This window comes from Morone saxatilis, unplaced genomic scaffold (genome assembly GCF_004916995.1).
Source record: "Morone saxatilis isolate NCDOM2014 unplaced genomic scaffold, NCSU_SB_2.0 Contig23, whole genome shotgun sequence".
Taxonomy (NCBI): domain Eukaryota; kingdom Metazoa; phylum Chordata; class Actinopteri; family Moronidae; genus Morone; species Morone saxatilis.
Genome location: NW_023339796.1, coordinates 10596805 through 10611069, shown reverse-complemented (window position 1 = coordinate 10611069; position 14265 = coordinate 10596805). Strand labels below are relative to the sequence as shown.

Genomic DNA, 14265 nt, shown 5'->3' with positions numbered 1-14265 from the left:
ATATATATATATATGTATTTTTCCTCCAAGATGATAAACACACAACACATCAAATCCGCCTCTCACTGTTCCACATTAACCTTGACATAGATGTCTATTTGAGAGCGTGGGTAGAGCTGGGTCATCACAGCAGCTTCAAACGTCTGCTTCAGGTGGAGGCTCATCTCGGTAGACTTACGGTCCCCATGCGGTCTCCTCTTCCTCTCTGCCGTGCTGAACGTGGCCATGCTGTACTGACAGTTGATAACAGCTCGATCGTGACGAGTCCGGCTGCGTGAGCCTCGCATCTACGGGTGACACACAACGCCATCTGTTAAAGCTGCAGTAGGTCACTTTTATAAAGAAATGTCTGAGAAAGACTGTTGTTGAGTCTCACTCCCAGGTACCACAGCGTCGGGCCCAATCAACTATCTTTCTTGGCTGTTTTTATTCAGCCATGTGAGTTCATTCAAATGTCATTAGGAGCATAAGGAGAAGATTTTTTTTTACAGATTATGTCTCATGTACTACTGTCAGGTTATATTCAACTTTATTGTCATTGCACAAAGTACAAGTACTAAGACAACAAAATGCAGTTAAGCATCTAAGTGCAAAAAGCAGTGAAGTGCAGAGTAATGTACTAATGTACAGGGATATAAAACAATAATAATAATATTAATAATTATAATACAGTGACAGTTTCAGCAAATATGACAAAAAGTTATTTTAATAAAAAATTACCTACTGCTTCTTTAAGGTATCATTCAAGTATCAATTAAGATTTTTAAATTTGCTGTTCCTAAATAACATCACTGATAAACATTTATATTTGCCTACATTTGTCATATTGTGATATACTTTATCAACGCAACGCAACAGCTCATCCATAAATTCTACCTTTACATTACAGATAATGATGTTATGATAATCTGATCTGTTTATTATTGAGGTTGTAGTTTGCAGTGTTGTTGAACTGGACTGCATTATACTGAGAGCTGTTTCTAATGTTTTGCCCCACAAATTCACAAACACGAGGGGAAGAAAACTATAAACACATTTCAAACATGAACCTGGGCTATGGTCACTTACAATGGGCGTCATTTGACGTTTTACAGAGTAGATAAATACTTGATTGATCAGTGTTTTTGACTCATTTTAAAAACATTATCCAGCAGCAAAGCACTTAATCTCACATTTGCTCTCTGCTTCAGCATTATGGGAAATGTTGTTCATGTTCAAAACACATCCTGAGATTCCTGTGAATGACATTCCCTCTATTACTGCCTGTTTTAGGTTATCACTGCAGGCCAGCCCCACGACCCTCCATCCATGCTACTTACTTCATGTGGCCCGTAAACCACAGCCAGAGCCTTCGTGTTTCCCTGCTCTAGGTACGCAGAACCGTCCGCCTGAGCGAACACACCCATGCGGGCCTGGACCTTCCGCAGCTCGGTGGCCTTTCTTCCATCTAAACGGTATCCCTGGTCGGACAGCAGCTCCAGACCCGCCATGTTTCCGCAAACTTCGAGGGAAGAGCAACGCAACGCCCCACGTGTCCTCCGCCGTACTACATTACCCATACGCCCGCTCTCTGGAAGAACTACGGCGAGGCAGACGGCCCAAAAATGTTTATATGATATACATTTTGGATTATAAATTACTAATAGTAATGTATTTGTATACAGTCTGTGATGGGAATACAAACGTTGCACCTACAACTATAAAGGGATAATTTTTTTCTCTACATAAAATTATTGATAAGTCTTCCTCATTCATTGAACTTAATTCTTAACTCTGATGTTAAATAAAAATTAATAAAACTAAGACTCAAGTAACTCTTTAGGTATAATTTATCTCCTCTTTTACTTTGAGTAGTATGTAAGGATGAATTCTTAATTAATCCTATTTAATTACTTATTGTCAGTCATAAAAAATACTATATCAACCTAAGTCTTTGGTAATTGCAATATATTGGATTTGTTAATAAATGGTTTAAAAATTCTCAATATGTATTTCATATCCATTGCATTTTCCTGCTCAAGGATCACTGGTTGTTTCCATGAAAACAATATTTAATAATTCATTTAATTGTAACTCTTTTCACTTTGCTAAATGTTGACTCCTAGTACTGCAAGTAAATGCGTGTTTTTCTGGGGACCCCTGGAAATATGTCAATGATTATGATCCCTGGAGCAAACCTAAGGATCCAATACCCTTCAACAACTAAATAAAAGCTCTGGACTCTGGACTAGCATGTTGTTACATCCAGACCTGTGAACTAGTGAACAGCGTCAGTCTCACAATGCATGCAGAGTTACACAACTTAAACACTTTTAAAAATAAAATTTATTAGCATCTCTAATGTGTATAAATAAAAACATATATGAAACAATGTATATACGTATGATGTAATGAGTTTTAACAATAACAGGGTTACATGTGATACAAAGGAGCAGTCTTTATTTTAGCCAGTGTATTGTGAGGAAAACTGTACCTTGAAACCAAGCTTTCAAATATCTATAAGTTGCAGATTTACATTCTTTGATAAGAATGAAACAAATAAATCAGTTCATCGGTGGTAACAGGGAGAATGTGGTAAATACGCAGTTTTGCTTTCCTGTTTAAGATTTTAAAACATCTTTGATTTAATACATTACAAATTCTGTACTTTTTTTTAGGTTTCACTAACAATGCTGAGGCACAAAGCCGCAACACTATTCACACCGACCTTCTCAACTTAACATTACACTCAATAAAAACCCTAAAAAAGGGATTTCACCTCACTCTTTTCCATTTACTGAAGTCACATTGTTCCACAGACTCATAAGAAAGGGTCTTTATAAGCAGACCTGAAATCTAGGGACAATATGACTATAATGTTAGACACAGCGACAAAAGAATAGTAAAGATACCAAATGACAAATTTTACATGTAACTAACAGATCCAAAAGAATCAAACAAACGACTCGATTTGCATTTTACTAATGTAACAAGGTTTGTAATTTTCTGCGATGGCTTGCTGTGCCTGGGTCGGAATACCAAGAAGACAGTGAATGGATGCTTCTGTGGGGGTCTGAGGACTCGGCTCTCTAGGCAAAAAGCAAAGAAAGTAAAGGACCTCTCCTCTTGTGTCACCCAATGTTTTCTATTTGGTCATGCTTTCAACACTCACCGTGTTCAAATATCTTACAAAAACTGACAGATATGCACATAGGACAAATGCTACCTCTGAAAACTGGCCAGAATTTTACAATAGCCAATGTGATGTGGACTTGTAACAGACCATTCATTTACACCGCTGACGACTAGAGGAAATAGTCTACAACCCACGTGACTGTGTGTCAAACTGCCATCGACAAGTCGGTTACAATGTGCGGACTATTATTGGCCATTGTCTCAGTTTTTCCTCATAAATTGAAAAAATATCACATTTTAAAAGGGGATAACAACATCCAAGACTAACTGCTTCAAAGTAAAAAAAAAAATAAAAAAAAACAGTGGGTAGGTACAAAAAAAAAGAAAAAGAAAAAAGTGGTGTGTCTGCTTTATTACGCAGGTGTACGTGACAGTGAGAGGTTATCGGCACCCAAGGATCATGGCGACCTCATTCAGCCTTATGGAATGAAGGGACTATGTAGTAGATCTGAAAAACGATGGTCTCTGCTCCATCCCAAGTCTTTAGAAGAGTGCAAAGATCCCCTTATTTCCCTGATATATCCATGTTCTCGCATCCTAAAACTCTGCAAACTCCTTCGCGCATTTTTCCGTTAAAGAAACGCGGATTTCCTCCTCCTCGTAGTCGTCGAAGTTGCTGGTGTCCCCTGGGCCTCTGCACTTTGGTATGAACGGGGCTTCCACCTGCAAGAACAGGAGCAATGCATATTTTAGCAGGCAGGATTTATGTCTACACTGCCAATCACAAGAACACCCAGAACAGAGAAAAGGAAAGGCAATTATTTCTCTGAAGAAAGAAACCTCAAACATCCTTCAGGAGTGTACCTTACACACTGTCAGGAGGCGTCTAGAAACTGGCAATGATGGAGTCAGTATTCTTTAAAGGGAGTGCTTGTTAGATGGTCAGTGTGTGAAACCTTCTCCTTCCACAGCTTTTCGACACTGGGATTGGGGAGCTGGGTCCAGCAATTTTTATCAAAACTGACAATAAGGCCTACTTCACTACTTCATGTGTTGTTTTGCCAGGTAACACATGCTGAAATGCTACATTACATCATTTACTGAGCAAGTGTCAGTGTCATTTCTGCGTGCATTACAGTTTATGTTTTCAAGGATGCACCCAGTGCAGAGCAATGTTAATGTTCTTTGAGGCTAAAGCTTGACCTGACACAAACATATGACTTTGGTGTACTATTTCTTCAAAGTCGTCGGTCCACCTCCTTCAGCTCTGTATTTACTAAACATGTCGGAGAAAAGTCAGGGTTGGTGGAAAGATACAGAAAGATACAGAAAGATATGGCTTTAGCTGGGATTCAAAAAGTAAAAGTATGTGTTTGTGTGCAGGCCGAGCCCGTAAAGTCCTTTTCAAAGTTCATCATTAGGGGTGTAACAATACATCAATAGATCGGTTTAATGATCATCAATCCAATACGATCGATGCAAAGTGAAAACATCGATCCATATCGTCATCTTTCAGACGCCTTTCCCATGGCACGTCTGTCTAGGTCTAAGCACACCTCCTTCCTAAACATTAATTGCCTAATGTTCGTTATCTGGCACTGTGTCTGTTTCAGTTTTAGTTTTTTATGAAGATGTAACGACGCTTACAATAATTAAATTGAGTTTAACTTCTTTGCAGAAACAACTTTGTTGCTGCAGGGAGTCTGTTTTTTTCCCCTCGTCCTTAGCTGCGTTTCCAACACGAGGTCAGATGGATACTGTGTTGCTGCTGGCTAAAAGAGTGCCTGTGACTAAAAGCGAGTACTCCCGACAATAAATAGAGTTTTATACACGTTTATATGTACAACGATATTACTAAATAACTTTTAGCCTTTTCTACATCACAGAATCCCACTAAGTTTTGTCACATGGAAGCAGTTATTTTGCAACCAGTAACTTCTCTAAAGCATGGGAGCAACACTAAATTAGGGAAGCAGCACTGAAAGTGGTGCTGAGATAAAATTAATCACATCCTATAACAAATTACAAAAGGTACAAGAATTATAGAATTACAGATACATTCAATAAGACAGAGCCAGTTTAAAGTTTAAAAAGCCCACAGTATAGTAATGAACAGATCAATGAGATTTAAGCCTGAGCTAAATATCTACTTTGATTAATCGAAGAACACCATTATCAGCGTCATCCTGCAAAATGGCATGTGGCGCCAATGTCTCAGCCTGCAGTGGAGCTGAGTGATTTCCAAGTGGGGAAAAAAAATAAAAAATACAGCTGCAAATAATGACCATCACACCGGAACATAAAGCAGAATTGATGAACAGTCCTCACACAACTTTCTACAGTACAAACAAAATAGTATAAAATAATACTGGTGGAGCATCATAACTGGGAATTTTACAACTAGCAAAAAAGGAAAAAAAAAATAATCAATATCAATATCAACAAATCAATATCTAATTAACTTGGTTTTTATAGCGGGAACAGTGTTTGGTGTCACTACAAAATGTGTATTGGTGTCTTGCCTTTCTCTCGTAGATTGCGATCCAGTCTGTTGTAGCAAACCATTTGTGGCCCTTGATGTCGTTGACTCCGTTCTTCAGGTTGCCGTAACGTTTCGTCAGATCCACCTGCAGCAGGTTTCTCAACAGATCCTTCAAGTCGGAGCTGAAGTGGGACGGGAATCGCACCTAGAAACAAATTTTTGTACATCCACACCTATAACTGATTCTCAAACTACAGGTAGGAGAGGCACATTCCAACTTTCACAACAAACACCTGCTTACCTTCCCAGACACGATCTTCTCGTAGATCTGAATAGGCTGATCTGCAAAGAATGGAGGGTAGCCAGCTGCCATTTCGTAGATGAGGACTCCGAGGGCCCACCAATCCACAGCTTTGTTATAGCCCTGAAAAGAGTCAAGACAGATACTACTATAACAGAGTGGAACAAACTTCTACTACTCTTGTGAGTAACATTGCTAACTAAATACATACAACCTATATATACAAATTTAAATATAATACTCATCTATTTTGGCTAGTGGTTTCCTATATGTTTGTTATTTATCCAGCTGTATACTTGCCAGTAGATAGAGCTGTGCACTAGTTTTCCCAGTTGATAAAAAATAATGCAATGTATTTTTTTTGCTGCATTACATTTATGGTCTTCTGACGCAACTGACAGTGAGGAAAAACTGTCTCTCCCTATCTCTTCCTCTTGTAGAGTGGATTTTGTCCTGTATAACAGTTCAGCAGGCAAACAAAAAAGTCTGACTTTTAATCAGGATTCTTGAACGAGCTTGACATCTTTTCTGCTTTAAAACTCTTTTGTAGCTGTGCTGGAAAACCTCGACATTAACAACAATCTACTCCCAAAAATGCAAAGCAAAACAAAAAGTGTGTTTCGAGGGTTTAACGTAGTTGATTATTTGGACAGAAATTGCGATGATTCACAATTAGTGGGGATGATCAACTATTAAAATCATGATGATGTGAATTCTTTTGGGGTCATGTTTTCTTAAATATGGAGAACAAGATTTGAAGGCCAGGTTATCCACTACAGTACTTCGTCACACAATTTCTATGATTAATATGATTAATACTAATACTATTTCACTGGACTTTAGGTGGAGTACAGAGAAAGGAGAGTGAACATTGTGACATTCGGCATTCAAAGTATCTGTTCAGACATAAAAATATAGTAACTCCGTACTTTGCTGAGGATGATTTCTGGCGCCAGGTACTCCGGTGTCCCGCACAACGTCCAGGTCCTGCCTTTTACCCGCTTGGCAAATCCAAAGTCTGTCACCTAGAAATAAGAAGCATATATATACACACACACCGTACATGGGCCAAAGTGTGGACTTACAAGACAGCCGCATTACGTATTCATTTGTTGCGGTGTAGCTCACCTGAATGTAGCCGTGGTGGTCAATGAGAAGGTTCTCGGGTTTCAGATCTCTGTATATGAGATCTAGTGAATGGAGGTACTCAAATGTCAGCACTATCTGGGCGGCATAAAACCGTGCATGTGGTTCACTGTAGGGGGAGGAGGAAAAGAAGTGTGCTGAAAACAATCTCAAGAACTGTATGTTATAACCCACAGCAGAAAATAACTGAAATACTCACCTGAACCTTCCAATTCGTCTTAGGTGTGAGAACATCTCTCCTCCTGGAACGTACTCCATCACCATGTACAAATTGGAGTTGTCCTAAGAGAAGTAAAAAAGACACCATGTTCAACAGTGAATAAAGGAATAAACTAAATTTAAATAAATGTAAAAAAAAAAGAAAAAAAGAAAAAGCCCACTGTACCTTAAACGCATACTCAAGTTTGACGAGAAAGGGGAAGCTCACAGCCTGTAATATCCTCTTCTCGTTTAATGTGTGTTCTATTTGCTTGAGTTTCACCACCTGACAGATGAAAAGAGATAAGATGACCTTGTCGGGTAAATCTCACTCTAGCAGCAGAGATAACACACACAGGAAAGGCAGCTTTTAGTCAACCATTTATTTATTTTACTTGCGTCCCCTAGTAACAACAAGTTTTAACGTCATTTTTTAAAAAGGAGGTAAGAATATATTTGTATTACTGCACGTTTACTGCACATGTCAACACTATTATTTATTTGGAAATGTTCCATGAGGCTTAATACACGCTTCCACTGACCTTCTGCTTGTCCAGTATTTTCATGGCAAAGTATTGCTCTGTTCCTTTGTGTTTCACCAGCATGACTCTTCCAAATGAGCCGGTACCCAGGGTCTTTAATCTCTCAAAGTCATCTAGGCACGTTGTGCTCTGTGAAAATGACAGCGTGTCAGGCCTATTCTGTGCATTCAGCTACTAAAAACATAGAATGATGATTTAAAAAACTTTTTTAAATCATTCTTACCTGTGGTGGGCATTCCCATTTCCGTAAGAAATCTTCTTTGGCTTTGGCTAGAAACTCTTTCACTAAAAAAAGCGCAAACACAGATACAGTTAGTGCACAGCTCTTGTCCGGTGACATTAAGTAGATTACTGGCATTAAAGCACACATGTGGGGTTTTAGATTAAACTGGCCAAAAGACCAAATTCTATTATACTACATGGGGAAAGACAGACATGTGGGAAATGTAATCAAACTGTAAACCAATAAAGAAGAAACAGGGGAAAAAGTCAACTCTCATCTGGACATACATTAAATGGGATACTAAAAATATCACATACTTTGTTCCGAAGAACAAAGAACACAAACACAAGACAACGACATTCAAGACAGGCAGACTAGTGATGCATGCCAAGACACTCAGTATATTTGTTGTGTTATTAGCCTTATTCAAAAGGGAGGGGGGGGAGACACAACACTTAGAATTACAGGGGAGGTTTATCTGAGCATCTTGTGCATCATTTTGGGGGAAGGCTATTAAACACAGCATAGAAATGGTAAGCAAAGACAAACCAATGTATGGAAAATCCAGATTGGGAGAATGTGGACAACAAAAACACCGACTTATTATTAAAGCACACAATCAAAGCAAGCACATCTAGCAGGTCGTCACGATGAGACCAATGCCGTTCTGCCATTCGGGTCATCTTTTGGAGGAGTGAGCGTACCAAAAGTCTCTATTGATCACCAAGGTTTTGCAGGAACAATCACCCACATGGATGGTGATGATACGGAAGAGGAGACAGAGAGAAATACAGAGTTCATGTACATACCAACAGGTGTAACACATCGACAAACATGACGCGTATGCAGTGAACAGAAGCAACAGGAATGAAAACACAGTTGACATTCACCTGAGGAATTTAAACAGAGACTGGGTATCTACTGTGGTATTCGAAGAACAGGTGTACCGAAATGCCATGTAGCAGAAGTTCAGTCGTGCATATTAGGTCAGATTGATGCGATACGAGGGAACAAAACCTCCAAAACCTACTGTAGCTTCAGACTTCTGTTACATGTCTGACAATTTCTCTCCCTGGAATAGCTTTGAGAGTACAGTGAATAGAGCTGAAACGATTCGTAGTGGACAGAAAAAGTGTTTTGGATAAACTCTTAATTGTTAATTGAGTTCACTTTCAAGCAATAATGCTAAACATTTCCTAGGTTCTGCCCCTCCTTTGTGAGGATTTGCTGCTGTTCTTTGTTTCACGTAGGACTTATTTTAGTTATTGATTAACCTGACATTTATTTCATTACAGGTGACGTACGGAGCCCAAGGTGATGATGTCCGATCCAACCAAAAATAATGATGGAAACCAAATTAAAGTGAATATGACTTTAACAATCAATCAGTTCTCCAAGGTGTTGATTAATCTTCTGATGACCAACTAGGTTGCCGGAGAACATAACACCCACGAGGACTAAACGTCCCCCATCCAGTCGCAGAAATTTTTAAAACGTCTCTCCAACATTTTGTACATAGAGGACCAAATCAAACGCTCCAAAGCCAGAACAGTCGGCCAACCCTTTCTGACAGCAATGCCAAATCCAGACAAGCATAACATGGTTCAGTTATGTCTCTGTCCTGTTACATTACAGAGCGTGTAACACAATACACGAGCCGAGTGAAATAAAATAGGTGTGATGACGGCAGCTGTTTAATCTCCCTGTAAGTGTGACTGTGTTGGCTGTTGCAACTGTTCCAGCTAGTGGCAGCTTTATAAAGTAAACACAGGTACTGTAGTTTATATACAGCACTGTAGGTAAGTTAACCAGGTCGTCTTGTCAGAGCGGCTACACTCCAGGCTAATCTGCCGCTCAGGGCACAGTGTCAGCTTAAAACAGGTTTAACAGTTAGCCACGCTGCAGGATCTAGGGATCATAGTTACACTCAAAAGAAATGCTTGGCAGTATGGGAACTATTGCTGATCTGATCATCTCTGTCTGTCTGAGTGCCTCTGGTTGGCACTGTTCACTGTGCCTGCCTGGTCTCTCTCAGCAAGTCAATAAATCTGAGAGGAACGTATTCACTGCATCGTAAAGTGACGCTACTTTAAACAAACCGGGTGCGTAAGTGAACACAGACGGTTCTCGGGCATGTTTTGAAGATTATAAAAAAATCCCGACGGTGGTCGACGAGGTCAGAGCCGGGGTGACTGATTTCAGGCCGTCCCGATGCAATTAGTTCTGCAAGAAAAAAAATACACACCTACGGCTTGTACGTTTACAACCACGCATAGGCAAACATTTGTGATTTATCACAGGGGGTGCTCGATGATGACAAGCTGCACACATCAAAGTATACGAGCGCAAAGTAACACTGGCCTAGGCCTAGTTACGTCAAACCTTTCAAAGCTTGTAATACCCCTTATCCTCTGACGAAGGTCTGATGACAAGCTGCTCCAGTCAATGACGAGCTGAGTGTGAGAAGTGAGGCTTGATGGACCTTTACCACAGCAAGATTAGAAAAGGGGCTCTAAATAAACACAAGGGACAGAATTCAAGTGTGTTTTTGTGTGTGTGTGTGTGTGTGTGCATATGCCGGGAAGACAGTAGTAGATCCCCAGTTTTATGAATGGAAAGAAGGCATTTGTCATTTCTTCACCATATTTGGTCAGGGTGCTGCACAGAGGGAAAGCTTTGTTTATGTAGCCAAGAATAAAATGTAGCAGTGAATCCCGAGGCAGAACAGTCCCACACTGCCTTCTAGTAAAATGTATTGGCTATTTATAACAATTACTCATGGGTTTGTGGCTTATTGCTGCAAATTTATGATCGCCAGTGCCAAGTTCCTGTCTGAATACGTGCTAGCTGTGCCGGCTGAGGCTGCAGCTAAACATAACGCTAGGACCACATCCTACATGGTTGTTCGCCCAGGTTAAAGGATGACACCGCGGGAGGAGACGACGAGGTGATGCTAAAGCTGAAGATGTTTTAGCCACTGTCTAAGGCTAACGGTGTATAATGTGCGCAGGCCTGAGCAGCTACCACCACCATCAAGAGGCAATGAAATGACAGGGGCCTTGTGAGGGTGAGGGTTAGCCCCCCCCCCCCACCACCACCACCTTCAAAGCTAAAGTTAGCAGGCTAGCTGGTCATCAAGCTTGATCCTTCTTGTGCTCGCAAACAGCCCCTTTTAAACGCGTGGAAGTCAGTAACATGTGTGTGGGGGGGGTTTAATCGAGAAGCACTGCATATCGCGGCTCTGTCTTTTAACATAGGTTGTTTTAAACACTGCTGCCATTTCTCTCCCCCCCCCCCCCCTTGCAGCCAAGAAAACCACAACATCCACGGGGTCTTCTTCCTACTAACTAACTCAGCTTAAACACAAATTGTACGTGCTAATTCACACAAACAATTCCCCTGCATTGCCATTAATCGTCAACGAGTTATGTGCAGCGCTGGTGGGATAACTGTGCGGGGGGACGGACGGACGGCCCTCCCCTGCTTTACTGTAGCTCCCACTTAGGACACTTTAGGTGTTTTTAACAGGCTAGCTGTCTACGTTGAGGCGAAAAGAAAATACGACTTAAAAACAGCAAAATGAGGGCAAAACAAAGCACCCCGGACTCACCGCTCTCTAGCTCGTTGCCCTTCTTGGCGGTGGCAGCGTTCCCCATGGTGTGGAAGACACGGCTGGTCGCTCCGACTGAGAGGAGATGGCGGTGGCGAGCTAACCTTCCTACAGCCGATGTTTCCCGAGCTCCTTTAAAAAATAGGTGAACCTCAAAAATGAGCGTGAATATTCAAGTCGGTTCAAAACGAAATAAAAGTCCAGTATCCCTTCCAGCCTGGCCCCCCCTCACTCTCCCTGTCTCTCTCTCTCTCTGTCTCTCTCTTCCCTCTCCTTCTTCCCTGTGAGAGATTTCCGCTAGTCGCTAGTTCAGTAATGTCTGTATAGTTGACATGAAGCTAGCGGTCACTTGTGTTTCGGACTCGGCTGCTCTCTGTCTCTCTCTGTCCCCCCCTACCAACACCACCACCGCCAACCCTCGGCACTCAGCAGCACTCAGCGGCACTCACGGCATGGTTAGGACTGGGATTGGCCAGAGATGTCTGTGTGGAGATACCAAACTTGACTTGCTTCCGCGTCTTTTTTTTTTTTTTTTTTATACATCACGATTGCATTGAACAGATATGGGATGACATTTGGATACTCTCTTGCCGACTTTACTAGAGGCTAAATATACTTTGTACTTTGTTGCTAATGCAGCTGCACCTTCAGGTGTGTTAATATGGTGCAAAGACCAATAGACTGATTCAATTATGGTTCTTACATTTTAATCTCATTAATTACACTTTTTATTAGCTCCACTATATGATTCTTTGCATTACAGTTTATTATATGTGACAAACAAGAAGGATTTGGCAGAAAAAATAGAACATGTTTAAATATAACTTAATACAGGTTTTTAAATTATAAATCCATTACAAAAACATAACATATTGGTTCAGAAACAGTGGTGAAAAGTTAATTTAAATTGCTCAGAAATTGCACATCACACTGTAAAACCAGATGTAACTCAAAATAAAGTTAAGTAAAACTAACTAAAATTGTGTAAGCTAAAAACATTCTTGATCAAGTAGCGTTAGGAATTTTAAGTGACAGTGACTTAATTTTGTAAATTGTATTTGTACTGTGAAAACAAAATACCTAGTAAAAAGTTATTCATCAGGAATGTTTTTTTGTAACTTAAAAAACTTAGTTTTGCAAGTGCATTGTCCCTTTTAAATAAATAAACTTCAAACTCAAGTTAGTGCCACTTATATTTGTAAGTAAAAGCGACATAATCAATAATCTTTTGTGTTCCTTAAGAATTCTGATGTAATCAGTTTCAACATTTTTTTGAGTTAAATGAAGTCCTCAGATTATTATCATGTATTAAGGCATATATAGCTACAAATAGTCTTCTTGGAACAATAATGCATTTTTGTTCTGCAAAAAAGTATAATTTCCACATTAAAATCCATAAACAGGCATCTAGTCCTTCTACTTCCAGAATCTATGAATGTGCAAAGTTTGTTCATTTCAAAAGTTTTCCTGCTGAACACAAGATGTCTCCTACTTCACTATAAAGTTCATCCTCAGTGTGTGTGTGTGTGTGTGTGTGTGCTGGTAGCATCACACTTGTATAAGTTACAAATGGGACCACCATTGGCTCATCCAGCTGTTAATGGGTACAACGTTGTGCATTACAGCAGTTCAAGTTTAGGTCAGTTAATTTTATTATAGCTCATCACAAGTTTGCTTCAAATAACATCAGTGTGACATAAGTACTCATATGCTTTAAAAGTAATAATACCACAATGTAAAAACTGACTGTTACAAATAAGAGTTCTTATGTAAAGTATCAGCAAAATCTAGGCCTTAAAAAACAAAAGTAAAAATACTTATTATGCAGCTGAATGGCCTCGGTCAATGTTATATTATTGTATTTTATCTATTTTGATGGTTATTAAGTTTGTGTTAATGTGTAAACAGCATTTTAATGTTGCAGCTCTATATATAATATATATATATATATATATATATTATATAGAGCTATATATAAATCTTCACATTAGATGGTAAGCGTCACTTTTTAAAAACAAAATGAATCACATAATCACAAATACTTTTTATGTCACATGTCAAATAAAATATGTACATTGTTCATTTGCTATACATTAAGTTTTGATTTTCAAGGTAAAGTGCACAAATCTTAGGGCATGTGACCAAAATGTATCCAGTCAAGGGAGTGTGGTGGTCTCCTGTCCATTTATAGGTCTCAACCTCCTCCTCTAGCTACCATTCACTTTCACTAAATTTGATTGATTGACACAACATGATTTGATAATAGGGCCCTGCAACATACAACATCACTGGAAGCAACCACAATGAGTCCAGCGGAGTACAGCTGTACCACTGCTTTGGTTTTGTTTCAACTTGGGGTTAACTGTTACAGTAGTAGTTAGTTGCAATTTTGAGGTGCTGGCATTTTACTCATACATGTTATGCTACTTTGTCTGCTCTTATGCATGTAAGATCACAGCTATGCTCCAAGCTAAACAGTTCCAATAAAGGTTGAAGGCAGCAGTGTGCTTATGAAGTCTTTTACTGTGTACTTCATCTTTTTTTTTATTGCTGTGCTTCTATTGTGTTATCTATTTATTCTGTATATCTTTTTGTGCAGCACTTTGGAAACCTTGTGTTTGTTGAAATCGTGCTATATAAATAAAGTGG

At 39.6% G+C, this 14265-nt stretch overlaps 2 protein-coding genes across 3 annotated transcripts in view; both read right to left on the bottom strand.

Annotated features, from left to right (window-relative positions):
* Positions 1–1555, bottom strand: part of exosc4 (exosome component 4) — a 2182-nt gene extending 627 nt beyond the window's left edge. The window contains exons 1-2 of the mRNA XM_035670715.1: positions 1320–1555; positions 81–287 (exon numbers count right to left, since the gene is read on the bottom strand). Of these exons, the coding sequence (XP_035526608.1) occupies positions 81–287; positions 1320–1490 (378 nt within the window). The 5' untranslated portion in view covers positions 1491–1555. The remainder of the gene's footprint in view (positions 1–80; positions 288–1319) is intronic.
* Positions 1556–2307: 752 nt separating this feature from the next.
* Positions 2308–12071, bottom strand: prkacbb (protein kinase, cAMP-dependent, catalytic, beta b). Of its 2 annotated transcripts, XM_035670524.1 has the most exons (11): positions 11617–12071; positions 8711–8719; positions 8007–8068; positions 7784–7912; positions 7429–7527; positions 7243–7325; positions 7026–7152; positions 6827–6922; positions 5898–6020; positions 5637–5801; positions 2308–3837 (listed from the first exon to the last, which is right to left on the bottom strand). In XM_035670524.1, exons 1-11 carry the CDS (start codon positions 11660–11662, stop codon positions 3712–3714), a joined length of 1065 nt encoding a protein of 354 aa, XP_035526417.1. In that variant the 5' UTR covers positions 11663–12071; the 3' UTR covers positions 2308–3711. The 2 variants fall into 2 exon arrangements, with proteins under 2 accessions (XP_035526417.1, XP_035526418.1); XM_035670525.1 differs by lacking the exon at positions 8711–8719 and having other exon boundaries at positions 11617–12070.
* Positions 12072–14265: the final 2194 nt, after the last annotated feature.

Coding starts and splice junctions, on each gene's coding strand:
- prkacbb (XM_035670524.1), bottom strand. CDS start 11,662: ATGGGGAACGCTGCCACCGCCAAGAAGGGCAACGAGCTAGAGAGCG. Junction 7,153..7,242: donor AGACGAATTGGAAGGTTCAG/GTGAGTATTTCA, acceptor CTCCCCCTACAG/TGAACCACATGCACGGTTTT. Junction 6,923..7,025: donor ACCACCACGGCTACATTCAG/GTGAGCTACACC, acceptor TCTTATTTCTAG/GTGACAGACTTTGGATTTGC.